The sequence below is a fragment of the Quercus lobata genome, chromosome 7 (assembly GCF_001633185.2).
Source record: "Quercus lobata isolate SW786 chromosome 7, ValleyOak3.0 Primary Assembly, whole genome shotgun sequence".
Classification (NCBI taxonomy): domain Eukaryota; kingdom Viridiplantae; phylum Streptophyta; class Magnoliopsida; order Fagales; family Fagaceae; genus Quercus; species Quercus lobata.
In genome coordinates, this window is record NC_044910.1 from 35,649,091 (window position 1) to 35,663,536 (window position 14,446).

General features: G+C 37.7%; 3 protein-coding genes across 3 annotated transcripts; 2 read left to right on the forward strand and 1 right to left on the reverse strand.

The window, feature by feature from the left end:
• The first annotated feature begins 1,168 nt into the window (after positions 1-1,168).
• On the forward strand, positions 1,169-2,356 carry LOC115951970. Its single transcript, XM_031069079.1, has one exon. The coding sequence runs from the start codon at positions 1,169-1,171 to the stop codon at positions 2,354-2,356; it is 1,188 nt and encodes a 395-aa protein (XP_030924939.1).
• Positions 2,357-3,123: 767 nt separating this feature from the next.
• Positions 3,124-3,534, forward strand: LOC115951971. Its single transcript, XM_031069080.1, has one exon. The coding sequence runs from the start codon at positions 3,124-3,126 to the stop codon at positions 3,532-3,534; it is 411 nt and encodes a 136-aa protein (XP_030924940.1).
• A 7,057-nt stretch (positions 3,535-10,591) lies between these two features.
• On the reverse strand, positions 10,592-13,980 carry LOC115953968 (GDSL esterase/lipase CPRD49-like). Its single transcript, XM_031071807.1, has 6 exons — positions 13,870-13,980; positions 12,422-12,499; positions 11,806-11,946; positions 11,640-11,716; positions 11,394-11,543; positions 10,592-10,955 (listed from the first exon to the last, which is right to left on the reverse strand). Exons 1-6 carry the CDS (start codon positions 13,978-13,980, stop codon positions 10,742-10,744), a joined length of 771 nt encoding a protein of 256 aa, XP_030927667.1. The 3' UTR covers positions 10,592-10,741.
• Positions 13,981-14,446: the final 466 nt, after the last annotated feature.

Below are 14,446 nucleotides of genomic sequence, written 5' to 3' on the forward strand. Positions count from 1 at the left end.
TTTTTTTTTTTTTTTTTTTTTTTTTTCCACTTGATTTCCAAAAGATCTCCACTTCCGCTTCTTGACTTATATGAAGCAAATTGCTCGCGGACCTGAACTGAAAATTGAGAAGCCTCACGACCTGAACTGAACACTGTGGGTTCGGTCTTTCTTCGTCTTCATCTTCTTCTTCCTCTTCTTCTTCTTTCTTTCTGTCTTTCTATGTGTTTATGGTTGTTTGGCCGTGGGTTTGTGCTGTTTGATTTCTGTATTTTTGGATTGTGGTTTGTGTTTTGGGTAATGATTTTAATCTTCGTCTTCATCTTCTTCTTCCTCTTCTTCTTCTTTCTTTCTGTCTTTCTATGTGTATTTTTGGTATGTGTTTTTGGATTGTGGCTGTGGGTTTGTGCTATTTGATGGGTATTTCCGTAATTTTAATTTTACAACGGTAACCCACTGAAAACGCACATTGCGCGTTTTCACCAAACGCATATTTTGGTTTGGCTTTTTTCAAAAAGCGCTTTTTGGGTTCAAAATGTGGAAACAAACGGGCACTTAGTGATCTTTTGCTTCTAGAAAAAACAAAAGTTAGTGATTTTTTTTACCCGTATGCATAAAGAAGTTATTTTTTTTTTAGAACAAGTGCTGAGAGTCTAATACGACTGGGCATGGTGTAGAGTTGTGTGTGTAGACTCTATGATTGATGTTTGTTTTGTTTCTAACATTTCACATGTGTCAGTTTCAATGCTGACACCACTGCTAAATACACGGGTCAGTCATGTGTGTAGAATCTATGATTGATGTTTGTTTAGTTTCTAACCTTTCACGTGTATCAATTTCAATGCTGTCACCATTGCTAAATACATGGGTCCGCTGTCACCATTACTAAATACACGGGACCCGTGTATTTAGCAGTAGTGTCAGCATTAAAACTGATACATGTGAAGGGCTAGAAACAAAACAAACATCAATCATACAATCATATATGGAAAAATAGTATATTACTCTAATTCCAAAAGTTAAATCTCCTGAATTTATTACTGAATTTAGGCCAATTAATTTATGTAATGTTGTCTACAAACTTGTCTCAAAAGTCCTTGCCAACAGATTAAAGGCAGTCCTTCTAGCAGTGATTTCGAAAAACCAGAGTGCTTTTCAATCAGGGAGACTTATTACGGATAACATCCTCATGGCATTCGAAACCCTCCATTACATGAAAAACCACCAACATGGAAAATCGGGCTTTATGGTGCTCAAGTTGGATATGAGCAAGGCTTACGACCGCATGGAATGGGTTTTTCTTGAGGGATTGATGAAGAAAATGGGCTTTGATGTAAGGTGGATTGCCCTTATCATGGAATGCATCACTACAGTCAGCTATTCCATCCTAGTCAATGGCGATCCCTCGGACATTATTCATCCTTCTCGTGGTCTTAGGCAAGGAGACCTACTGTCTCCTTACCTTTTTCTTATATGCTCAGAAGGGCTTCACGGTTTATTAAATAAAGAAGCAGAGGAGGGTCATATCCGAGGGGTTTCCATTTGTAAGAAGGGCTCGAGATTAACACACCTATTTTTTGAGGACGATAGCCTGGTTTTCTGCAGAGCCACTATCGCTGAGTGCCAGAACGTCCAAAACTTACTGAATGTCTATGAGAAAGCCTCGGGGCAGCAGCTCAACCGAAACAAAACTGGCCTTTTTTTCAGCAAGTCCACCCCTCCAAATATTCTCAACCAAATCAAGGAACTCTTGGGAGTTCAAGAGGTCAAAAACCATGAGAAATATCTCGGCCTCCCATCCTTAGTTGGAAAACACAAAAAAGCAAGCTTGATGTTCATTAAAGAGAAGATCTTAGCTAAGCTCCAAGGCTGGAAGGAGCAGTTGCTATCCCAAGCGGGGCGAGAAATTCTCCTCAAGGCTGTCATCCAGGCAATTCCAACCTTTGCGATGAGTTGCTTCAAAATCCCAATTACCCTTTGTGAGGAGATTAAGTCCTTGATTAGAAAATTTTGGTGGGGGCAGCGGGGGAATCAAAGGAAAATTCACTGGACTAAATGGAGTGCACTTTGTAAGCCAAAAGACCTTGGAGGTATGGGATTCAAAGAACTTCAAAAATTCAATGAAGCTATGCTTACTAAGCAGGTCTGGCGGCTGCTGGCCAACAATGACTCTCTTTTTCACCGGTTTTTCAAAGCGAAGTTCTTCCTAAATGGTTCCATTCTTGATGCCAAAGAAGGTAACGGTTCATTTGCTTGGAAAAGTATCTTGAAGGGCAGGGATGTGATTAAAAAAGGCCTTCAATGGAGAGTGGGCAACGGTGACTCTATTCATATTTTCCATGATGTCTGGCTTCCAACCCCTCGGCCCCAAAGGTAATCTCCTCTTATAGCCCTCTTGATTATGATGCCAAAGTTTCTGTTTTGATTGACCATGATAAATGTTGCTGGCTTGAAAATGTGATTGATAACTCCTTCTTGCCTCATGAAGCCACTTTGATCAAAGCCATCCCTCTAAGCCTAGATAGCTGTAAGGATGTGCTATTTTGGCCTAGGAATTCTAATGGGCTTTACTCCGTCAAATCCGGTTATAAATTGCTCTTGAAGTGTGAAATGAATGACGGGCCTTCTTCCTCTGATTTGTCGCTGACTAAAGTTTGGAGGGGTATTTGGAACCTTAGAAATCCAAATAGAGTGAAATCTCTCCTGTGGAAAGCTGGTTCGGAGGCCTTACCCACCAGAGTGAACCTCAGGAAGAGGAAAATTTTGACTGACGACTCCTGCCCACATTGCTATCTCGATAAGGAAACATCTTTCCATGCTCTTTAGTCCTGCTCTTGTCTGTATCCGGTATGGAAGGTTCATTTTAGTTGGTTAACCAAACTAGCTGTGAAATGCACTTTTCTGCTGGATGTCATTCAAATCAGCCAGGATCATAACAACCTATCGGAATTATTTGCCATGACAGTAGCGCTAATTTGGGCGCGCAGGAACCAGATCCGTGTTGGTGAAAAGGCTCTTCCAATTGAGAAAATCAACTCAACTGCCCTTGAAAACCTCCAGGAATTCTAGCTTGCTTCCTCCACTCCCCACCGTGCTCCTCCCACAATCAAATCAGCTAAATGGTCTCCTCCTCCTCCGGGTTGGATGAAGGTTAACTTTGACGGTGCCACTTTCTCATCCAAAGGCCTTGTTAGTTTGGGAGCCATTATCCGGAACGACCAAGGTCTAGTTATGGTTGCCTATACACATCCTATTCCTCTACCTACTTCTGTAGAGACAGTGGAAGTGTTGGCAGCGCGTAGTGCAATCTGCCTAGCAAGGGATCTGAACTTTAACAAGGTAATCTTTGAAGGCGACTCGGAGGTCATCATCAAAGCCATTAATAAGGGAGAACTTGTGTCTTCAAGCTTTGGTCACATCCTTAAAGACATTAATCTTCTATCCAAAACCTTTCACAAGGTGTCGTTCTGCCACACTCGCAGACAAGGGAATAGAGTTGCTCATGGTTTGGCTCGAATGGCTTGTAATTTTTCTACTTATCAAGTCTGGATGTAGGATGTTCCTCCGAACTTATCTGCTGTATATTGTTCTGATTTCCCTGAATGTATTGCTCCCCCCTATTCTTGGGGTGGTTTCTAAAAAAAAAAAGAACATATGTGTAAAATCCATATATATAAATATATATATATATATATATATTCTAATCATGCATGTGCTTAGATGCTCTTCTATTTTTTGAATATAGATTAATAATTTACATTTATTATAATTTAAGATTTCTACTTTATCTAATTACCAAAAAAAATGTGGGGTGAGTTTTGTAGATTGGAGGAGTTTTAAAATTAACAAAAGAGTGATCCTATTTTATAGGGAGTTAGAGAGTAAAAGTTAGAATTTAAATTAATGTAAAAGTAGAAACTTATTAGAAGGGCATTTCAACGTAGAAGTAAGAACTTATTATTTTTGTCAATTTACTATTTTAATCTCATTTTTAAGTTTTAGATAGGGGTATTTTTGAAAAAAAAAATAATAATAACTAACTTTCTTTTGCCAATTTATTATTTTATCTCCATTTTTAAGTTGTTGATTAGTTAACTTAGAATATTTTTAACAGGAAAAAAAGCAATAACTAACTTTCTGAATTCTCTTAATATATACAGATATATGATCTGTAGATTTTTCATGTGCAAATATTGTTTATGAAAGATTCTTTGTTACCATCAAAAGCAGATGGGAATGTGTAGCTTTTGCTTTTAGATTTTAGCTTTTAAGAGCATTTATAGTAGAAAATGTCATCCTATCTTATTTTACCATTTCAAAAAATTACTTTATCAATTATACCATACCATCTGTAACGGCACGATTTGTAACGAACCGTAACAGTGTTGGGCTTGCTCGTAAAAAGACCCAAACAATATCATTTGTAGAGCGTGGGTTTGAAAGGCTAGGCCTCAGTCATCAGACGGTGGGTTTCTCGTAGTGTTCCTACATGATTAAGTCGTTTTCGCCCTAGGAGTCTTTCTCCTGGAGGCGGGCTGGGAGGCTCTGGTTTTTGGCCATTTTTCCCAGCCCATGCTAGGAATTGCTTACTTTTCCTTTTATACTAGCCTGTGTTTTTTTATCCTTCGTCCACGTGTAGGATTGACATTCCAAGACTGATACTTGTCCCATTAGCCCATACCCAGAGTGGTTAGGGGTGGTTGTAAAAGCTAGAGAGTATGGCTCTGTCAGGTGCAGAGTATTGAATGGCAGTAAGGGCAGCTTTCCCTGGTCGTTATACTTTCCAGCATACCTTTTTCTATTGGCACAGATATTTTAGATTTTTTTCCAAGTTGTTTCTATACCATTTTTGCCATTTCTTCTTGTGAGATCTCAGACATGCCGAGGACTGAATCGTCCTCGGCTGTGTCCCAAGGCTATTTCGTACTTGTATTGCCGAGCCTGGGCCATCACCTTCCTCGGCTTGGGCTTTTGGATCCCAACGAATAAATGGGCCTGGCCCATGAATTATTGGGCCCCACAATAGCCCCTAAAAACCCTGCTGTCCAACCTCTTGGTTGGAGAGGAGGGTTTTGGTAATACCAAGCCTTTATTATAGCTCGTTTAACTCAGCCCTTTATTAATGTTGGCGTCTCTTCATCTGCCCAGGAAATGTACCGGTCTATGAGACATTCCTCTGAATTTATTCATAACGCGTTCATGCTGTTTGGTTATCCAAAACGTGTCTTTAATAGTTTACCTTTACGAGACCATTCAAATTTAACGGTTATTGATGGTGTGGGGAAGTGGAGCGGGCATATTCTCGTTTACAGATTTTCTTGGAAATCTGAACATATTAAATACCTTCCGTTTCGCCCCTCATATAAAAAGAAAAAGTAAGAGGTTATTTTCTCCTATACATGAACCCTTTTAATCCCCCTGAAATCTGAGACCCTTAGACTCCTCCAGAGTCTACTTTTACCCGCTGGTTATACTTTAATTTGTAATTCGTTCAAAATAGGAGCAAGTAATGAAGGAGCCATTCCCTTCTCAGAAATTCCATGTTCTTATGAAGCTAAAGATGGTTCGGTCGGGGCAGGGATGGCAGAGACTCAAACTACTTCTCACCCTCCTTTCAGCCAAAATCCGAAGCAGGGGCTAGTCGCGTCAGGCTTTTGGCGCAACTGAGCTGGGGTCACCCATTAACAGTACCAGCCGCTCTCTTACGAGCATAGCTAATATGGCACCAGCGTGTTAGGAGTCAGGACTGATGCAGGGACAAAGCGTCCCTGCTTCTTCCTCTCTTTCTCCACTGGTGCCTCCTTTTACCTCTCCTTTTACCTCTCTTTCTTCTTCTTTCCACCGCCAGATTCATCTTGGCGCTTTTCCTTCTTCCTCTTCTTGTCCTCCTTCTTTCTCTTCATCTCCTCCATCTTTTTCTGAAGAAGGTCCTTCTCTCAATATGGGCACTACTGGGACAGAGTTTGGAAGGATTTCGGAGACGAGTTTTAAGAAGACATTTGACCGTTTATTTGTTATATTGTTGTTATTTTCCTTTTATTATTTTTGTAATCCACTTTCTGTATAGGCTTGTTTAAGCCCTTCTTTGTACGTTGCAATACCTCTTTATATTAATAAAAGTGGTTATTGCTTTATTTCACACATTCTATCTCTTTATTTCTGAAATGGTTACGCCGTGAATAGACATACTATCTTGTGAATTCTTTTTCATTTTTACACTTTGACCGATGTCTAAGACCGAAATCCTAGTTAATAAAAAGATCTTACTCTGTGTTTATAGACATTATCCGACTTAATACTACTGAATCGAATTAGTGATACTTAGGGTTGAAACCCCTATTAAGAAGAAAAAGAAAGGAACGTTATGGTGAGCTTATTGAGGCAGCCTGGCACAATACCGCCGACCTTAGAGCACAATACTTAGGGCCGAAATCCCTTATCAAAGAAAAAGGCGCTATTATGAACTTACGAGTGCTGTTCGGCACAATAATACAGACTTGAACTAATGACACTTAGGGTCAAAATTCTTGCTAAGGAAAAGATATTATCACGACTTTAATAGAATGGTTTGGCATAATAATGCCGACCTGCGAAAACAACACTTACCCCAAAATAGCCGAGATGACAACTGAATGCTCGATGCGGTGTAGGAAGTAATCATCCGAAGACATACAACCCACAAAATGAACAGCCCCTCCAGTTTGCTGAGTAGTAGGGCGTTTCACCATTTTCTTAACAACTTTAATAGTTTTAACCTTTTATGGTATTTGAGCCGAGGATTGAGAAACTTAGAATTTTTATTAAGTAGCCGACTTCACGAAACTCAGTTTTTCTTCCAAAACTCAGTTTTTCTCATCTAAGTAGTTGGTTTCCCCATAGGTTTGAGTCCGAGGACCATACAATACCTTGGTTCTGTCCAAAACTCAGTTTTCTCATCTAAGTAGTTGGTTTCCCCATAGGTTTGAGTCCGAGGACCATACAATACCTTGGTTCTGTCCAAACTCAGTTTTTCATCTAAGTAGTTGGTTTCCCCATAGGTTTGAGTCGAGGACCATACAAACCTTAGTTCTGTCCAAAACTCAGTTTTCTCATCGTAGTTGGTTTCCCCATAGGTTTGAGTCCAAGGACCATACAATACCTTGATTCTGTCCAAAACTCAGTTTTCTCATCTAAGTAGTTGGTTTCCCCATAGGTTTGAGTCCGAGGACCATACAATACCTTGGTTCTGTCCAAAACTCAGTTTTCTCATCTAAATAGTTGGTTTCCCCATAGGTTTGAGTCCGAGGACCATACAATACCTTGATTCTGTCCAAAACTCAGTTTTTGGCGTGAGACCTTGGCTTTAGAGGAATTAGCCCCTCGGCCAAGCCCCTAGAATCATCCATGCTATTGACGCTACCAAGCGTAGCCCCTAGTCAAGAATCATAGCCCTTAGTGGAACTTTACACTAGAACTCTATAACCAGCTGTTAGAAATGACAAGGAAACTCTCTCGACCTACCGCCTATGCCAACACACAAGCCTTTCCCATAGACGGCGCCAATTGTAAGGGCACGATTCGTAACGAACCGTAACAGTGTTGGGCTCGCTCGTAAAAAGGCCCAAACAATATCATTTGTAGAGCGTGGGTTTGAAAGGCTAGGCCTCAGTCACCAGACTGTGGGTTTCTCGTAGTGTTCCTACATGATTAAGTCGTTTTCGCCCAAGGAGTCTTTCTCTTGGAGGCGGGTTTGGAGGCTCTGGTTTTTGGCCATTTTTCCTAGCCCATGCTAGGAATTGCTTACTTTTCCTTTTATACTAGCCTGTATTTTTTTATCCTTCGTTCACGTGTAGGATCGACATTCCAAGACTGATACTTGTCCCATCAGCCCATACCCAGAGTGGTTGGGGGTGGTTGTAAAAGTTGGAGAGTATGGCTCTGTTAGGTGCAGAGTATTGAATGGCAGTAAGGGCAGCTTTCCCTGATCGTTATACTTTCCAGCATACCTTTTTCTATTGGCATAGATATTTTAGATTTTTTTCCAAGTTGTTTCTATACCATTTTTGCCCTTTCTTCTTGTGAGATCTCGGACATGCCGAGGACTGAATCGTCCTCGGCTGTGTCCCAAGGCTATTTCGTACTTGTATTGCCGAGCCTGGGCCACCACCTTCCTCGGCTTGGGCTTTTGGATCCCAACGAATAAATGGGCCTGACCCATGAATTATTGGGCCCCACACCATCTTACAATTTACTCAACATCCCATTTCTTATTTACATCATCTATTCATTAAAATATTAATTTCACAACCTCTTTCTCTCTCTTCCTCTCCTCTCTTTGTCTTTTCCCTTAGTCTCTCTTCCTCTTCATTTTTCTAGGTCTAAAAGATCACCACCACTGTAAAATATATTTTAAAAATCCAGCCACCATCAAAAAAAAAAAAAAAAACTAACAACCACTATCACTCACATTCCAAAAAACCCACCACGCCACTAGCTACCAACCACCACCACGCCACTGCCATGCCAACCACCAAAACCCATTAAAAAAACCACCAAACCCACCAATAACAACAACCACCATAAGAAATAGCCACCACAAAAACCACCAAGAGAAGAAAAAAAAAAAAAAAACAAAAGAAGCCACCAAAAATCACAACCAACAACCACAAAAATAGCCACTACAAGAACCACCAAAAGAAAAAAAAAAAAAACACACACACACACACACACAAAGAAACCACCAACAACAACCACAAGAAACAACCACCATCGTTGATCTCGTCGACAACAACCATAACGCCGAACCCAAAAACCCACCATTGTTGATCTCGCCGATTTAGAAACCCACCATGCCGATCTCCAACTCAATCGCGCCACCACGCTGATCTCCACCGATAGAATTGGAGAACAAATCTGGGTTCTATGTGGCAAAGACAGTGGCTATTCTCTCCAATTCTTGTGGGTATTAGCAATTGTTAAGAATAGCACCACTTTAGCAATGGTAATACGGTATGGTGGATTTGTGGATTGGAATTTTGATATGGGTTTGAGACTAGGTTGATGATCACGGTGGAGCTCCGTTGATTGTAGAGTGAATCTGGAGTTTGGACTATGGCAGTGGTATGAGAGAGAAACGAAGAGATGATAGAGAAAAGGAAGAAAGAGAGGAAAGTGAGTGAGAGACAGAGAAAGATAAAGAGAGATGAGAGATCGTGTGAATGAGAGAGAAAAGCCTGATATTTAGGAATAAAATATTAATATAATCTTTTGACATTGTGCTATAGCACCATCCTACATTTACGAGGGTACTGTAGCACAATGTAAAAAAAAATTACAATTTTACAAGTTTAGCAAGCCAGTTGTTGAGTACTTTTGAGACTTGATGCTAAATATTGTGAACATATGGCATTTACAATTCTCATGGTGAATGCTCTAACTTTTTTGGCTTATGTCAAGTTTTTTAAAACATCAATTTTTTTTTCCTTTCTCACAATCAGTCAAAATCCAAATAAGCTCATGTAGTTCTACTTATAATGATTACTGTTTCATCAAAAGGCTAACTAGGCCTATCAAGAAATGTGGTTTCGGACCCACCCCATTAAAACTCTTTTAATGACAACGTTGGGCCTAGAGATATGCGATGGACTATAATAAAGCCCACTACCATGCAGGATGTTTTATATTCACAACATAAGCAAAGTCCTTCCTTCGTTAGTTTTGGAATGGTGATCAATTTGAAGTAGCACTGTAGCGCATATCATTTAAAATTAATTATTGTTCATTATTTGATGGTCAATTCAAGTCACAAACAGGTTTAAATGTTAATTTACCTTATTATTAAATTTATTTGGAGATTTTGTCAATAGGAGACAAATAGATTAACTTACTCTATTTTTTTTCCTCTTTTTCCTTATAACAAGTGGAGAAAAAGAAATTCGAACCTAAGTACACTCATTCATGAGAAAATTGGATAATACTATAATTCACTAGCTAATATTAAAAGATTGTTTTTATTGAAGTATACATATATATCAATTTTTTTTAATCCCAGGATGATATCGTTTATCCTCTCTTTCACTACAACCAATATGCGAGCACTAGAGTCCAATTTCAAGACATTTTATAAAGTGAAAAATTCTTAAAGCAAAAAGACTTTACAACGTAACAATAGAAGTGATAATAAATCACGATAATAAATGAGATTAGTACTATTTCAACATTTTTATGAATTATAATATTTGTGTAATAAAATTTATAACATCTCTAGCATTACTTAGGAAATAAATATTTAACATTCCGTCCATGTTCCATTTACAAAACCGTTGATGAAAGCAAGGTACTTTGGTTATATCTTTAATCTTTGAACTCTATAAGAAGAAGTTTCTCAAAAAAAAAAAAAAAAAAAAAAAAACTCTACAAGAAGAAAATTGGAATATCGCCAGACTGTTCTCATTAATTAAAATATCAAAGTAACATTATTTTTTTTTTACTCAATAAAGTTTAATGCTAAAGAATCAGATGATTACATAACAAACATTGAGAAAGAAGACACTGCATATGAGCCATTTAAGCACAATAACCACACTAATTGTTATTTTTAACTCAATCACAGGGCTGTCACAACCGAATTGTTTGAAAAAAAAATGAAAAACACAATAACCACACCAAGCAACTGCCAGGTTGTGAACAAAAAACTTGTATATATGCTTTAATGAATGACTACTAATAATTTTGCACATGCTCAGATGCTAGTATTCATTAAATTTATTTACTTATTAATTTTCTATTCCCATTGCATGTTTCTGCCGAAGCTGACCTCAGAGATATTCATGGTGGTCTTGCCATCAGGACTGACTGGATCATAGGGTGAATCCTCTCCAAATTCAGCAGGCAATGATTTCCAGTGTAGACTTGGTTCCCATTCTGCTTCCCCAAGGACCTTCATTATTTCCTTTACTACAATCTTGCTCCCCTCAGACGACAAATGAATTCCATCCCTGAAGAAGGATCATAGAGTAGTCTGATGAACAATTAAGGCAAGTAAATTTGAAAATAACATTTTTTAATATCAGAGTGATACAAGGAATTCTACAAATTTTAAAACATAAATTTTATAAACTGATGTATTACCAATCAAAAAGAAAATTAATCAAACATTTATTTATTAGATTGTTGGAGTGACACCAATCAACTTCATTGTCATGTCAGTTTGGAAGTCTTTTAAAATAAAATTGATAGTAGCTTTAGCACTCTTCCATAGAGTTCAACGTTTATGTTTTCATCCGCTTCAAGTGGGAACAAAAAGGTTTGATTCCCTCCTTTTGTTAATTTGTGTTTTTTGTTTCTTCTGTTTTCAGTGACCTGTTTATGATTATTGATTACACAGCAAAATAATAATGACAACAAAAGAGCATCACATCTGAAAGCAAACTTACGTAAAGCATTCTGTCAACCAATCATCCCTTTTCTGAATAGCAGTCCATAGATCAATGGCCTTAATATCCAAGTCCCTACACAGCTCCAAACAAGCTTCTGAATATATTCTGCACGACTCATTTGTCCGACTCAGCTCTCCCAATTTATCACTGGTTTCAATAAAAATATGTGCTATTAGAACTGAATTATTAACTCCTATACAGAAAGAAAGAAACTATTACAATTAAAGTTATCATTATGAGCACCTTAATGTGTCGCGAATTTGTTCCTCGTTGACAGCAGGAGCACTAAGAAAAATAAGGCGAGTCCTCTCTGAAAGGGTCTAACAACCAAAATAATTCATGTCAAAGTTTTCAAATTGCAATGAAGTTGTACACCAGTGCTGAAGAATCAATTCGATAGAATCAATACCTTTAGATGCAGGGCAATCTTCCTCATATTTTCAATATACTCGGGAAGTGGTACATGAGGGTCTGGGCCAGATGGATGAGGATGCTCTGAATCATTACCACCAAAATAGACAATCACCAATGAAGGTTGTATTGGGGCATCCTAACATAATAACACATAAAAATTTAACTTATTAGAATACCAAAAGAAAGGAAAAGTACAAGAGTATGAGGAATCGTGCATATGCCTAGAGAAAAATGCTGGCAGCCTCCTGACTGCAACAACTGAACCTAGATAAACAAGAGAGCCTTGGAGTTTCTCAAGTCCAACCATATAAGATATTTCTCACCAAGAAATCAATTTTGAATTTGATGGATGTTTTCAGTAAATCCGAATTCACTTTGTGATAAGTTCAACCCAGTATTGTGTCAGGCTTTATGGCATATGAACTATGGAATATGAACCACGAAATTAATCAATTTCAAATGGAAATATCAATTTTTTTTCTTGTTTTTACGCCTACTTATGGAATGTGGATTTACTAGCAATAAACATCTACTATATATGCCATTTTAGATAAAGCCATGGAAGAATCTATAACCTTCAAGTATGATGTGTGTAATCAAACATACATTACCTTTGGAAAGATTTGATCCAAAACCTGCAGTGCACGCCTGGAATTCCAACCGCAGTATCCTCGCAAAAATATGTCTGCCTTCAAGAGTTACAAATTTAAAATCAGTTTATTTCTAATCTTAATAGGGCATGAAAATGTACACTTAACAGAGTCAATGATGAACCACAGTTTTGATAGCACTGTTGTTTGACAAGTTCTCTTTGAACAAGAACAGATTAATTGTCATGTGGCCAGTGTGTTTCCCCTTGCACACGCCTTAACAAGGCTTTAGTGCAGAATTAACCAGAACCACCAGTAAGGCCCAAACAGTATTGTATTGCTTCTGCCAATTTTCCAGTTCTTCAATAAATCTTCGCTTCCTTTATGCCAGTCTCAGTTACTTTTCAATTAAATATTCAGAAGGGTATTTGCAAAATGCTTCCGAATAATGATCCTATCCATGTTTCATCTCAGTTCAAAACCTACAAACTTTGCTTCTATGTATATGTCTCACTTTACAGTAAACAAGAATATGAAAATAAATGTAACATAAATTTATAAAAGGTTTACAAAAAAAAAAAAAATCATAAAGATACATTATGGATTATCAAAACAAAAATAAAAAGATACGGTATAAAATTTCACTGAAATGGCCAGTACAATCCAAAATTTTGACCTAGACTGAACAAGTATAGGTTGATTGTAGGTAGTAATAAAATCCAAACATTATTTTATCCTTGACTCTCTGTGGTGAATGACTGCATGTTCATCCTATCAAATCTTCTTTTTTTTAATGTCCATCCTCTGATCTTATTACAGATATATACTCAAAGGGCAAGATTTAGGTACAATATTTAAATGCTGTTTCTTAGGTTTTTCTTTTAAGATTCTGCTATGTAGATTTTTTCACATAAGATGGAAGTGTATTTTTTAGTTAAGTATTCAAATTGCTGAATCTTAAGAGAGAATCTAAGGAACAGCAGTTATGGTACTGTACCTAAGTTTTATCCATGCTAAAATATCATTTAACTATTGCTAGAAATTTTTTTCCTCAAAACCAATTTGTAGGAATCTCCTCTACCGCTACATGGTATAACTAATAAACAAGTTATCACGTAGTAGATTAGAGAAATTTTTCTTCAAATTGGTTTGTACCTCTCCTTCAAATGAATACTCAATGATCCTATCAACGAATTAAGCAAACTCAAGATAAAAACACAGTTAACAGATTATGTCATGTGGAACCCGCCATTATAAATTGCCACCGATTACAAGATAAAAATCTGTGACACATCGTATTAGGATCATAATAATATCTCTGATGACAAATGTAAGTGACAATAAACAGTAAATGTCAAATCCAGTGTGCAGTGCAAGACAATTATAACGTTTGAATAACCACATAATTTGGATAACAACATACAATTGTTTCTCACACCCTTAAATGCACAAAGGAAAAATAGAAATACCTTACGAGCATATAAGGTAGCAAGAATAGCACCCCATCCTTCGTTGCTAAAACTATCCTGAACTATGGAAGAACCAAACAATACAAACTCAGGTCTCACTGGTCCAACCATTTCTCTCCGAAGAAATACACGTCCCAACTTTAAGTGGAATTTATAGACCTCGTCTCGTCATTTACTCATGGGCAAACGGCCATTTTGCTATTTTGTGGGGGTGTAGTGTTAATTAAACAAATCATTGGTCATTGTCACATCGACCATTAGGAAAAAAAAGTTAATGGAATATTTGCCATATGGCCCGGACATAATTTTAAGAATATTTAGCTTGACCCGCCACTTTTTGCGCATCTATAGTCTAAGAAGGTATCTCATAAAATATCTTTCTCATAATATGTAAAACCTATATGTAAAATCTTGGAGGGTGGGGGAGGATCATTCTGTTTAAATCCTTAACTACCTTACAATATTAATTTAGTTTGATTTGTGACAAAGGGCAAAGCTTCATGAAAGTATTCAATATATTGGAAGTGGAAATGTGTCATCACAAGTTCAACGCATTTGAGGCACTGGAGCCCATCAA

Excerpts from the sequence above, each read along its gene's own strand:
- LOC115951970 (XM_031069079.1), top strand. The coding sequence starts at position 1,169 with ATGGCATTCGAAACCCTCCATTACATGAAAAACCACCAACATGGAAAA.
- LOC115951971 (XM_031069080.1), top strand. The coding sequence starts at position 3,124 with ATGAAGGTTAACTTTGACGGTGCCACTTTCTCATCCAAAGGCCTTGTT.
- LOC115953968 (XM_031071807.1), bottom strand. The coding sequence starts at position 13,980 with ATGGTTGGACCAGTGAGACCTGAGTTTGTATTGTTTGGTTCTTCCATA. Across the intron at positions 12,500-13,869 it reads CTACCTTATATGCTCGTAAG|GCAGACATATTTTTGCGAGG; the intron begins GTATTTCTATTT and ends TAACTCTTGAAG. Across the intron at positions 11,544-11,639 it reads CAAATTCGCGACACATTAAG|TGATAAATTGGGAGAGCTGA; the intron begins GTGCTCATAATG and ends TATTGAAACCAG.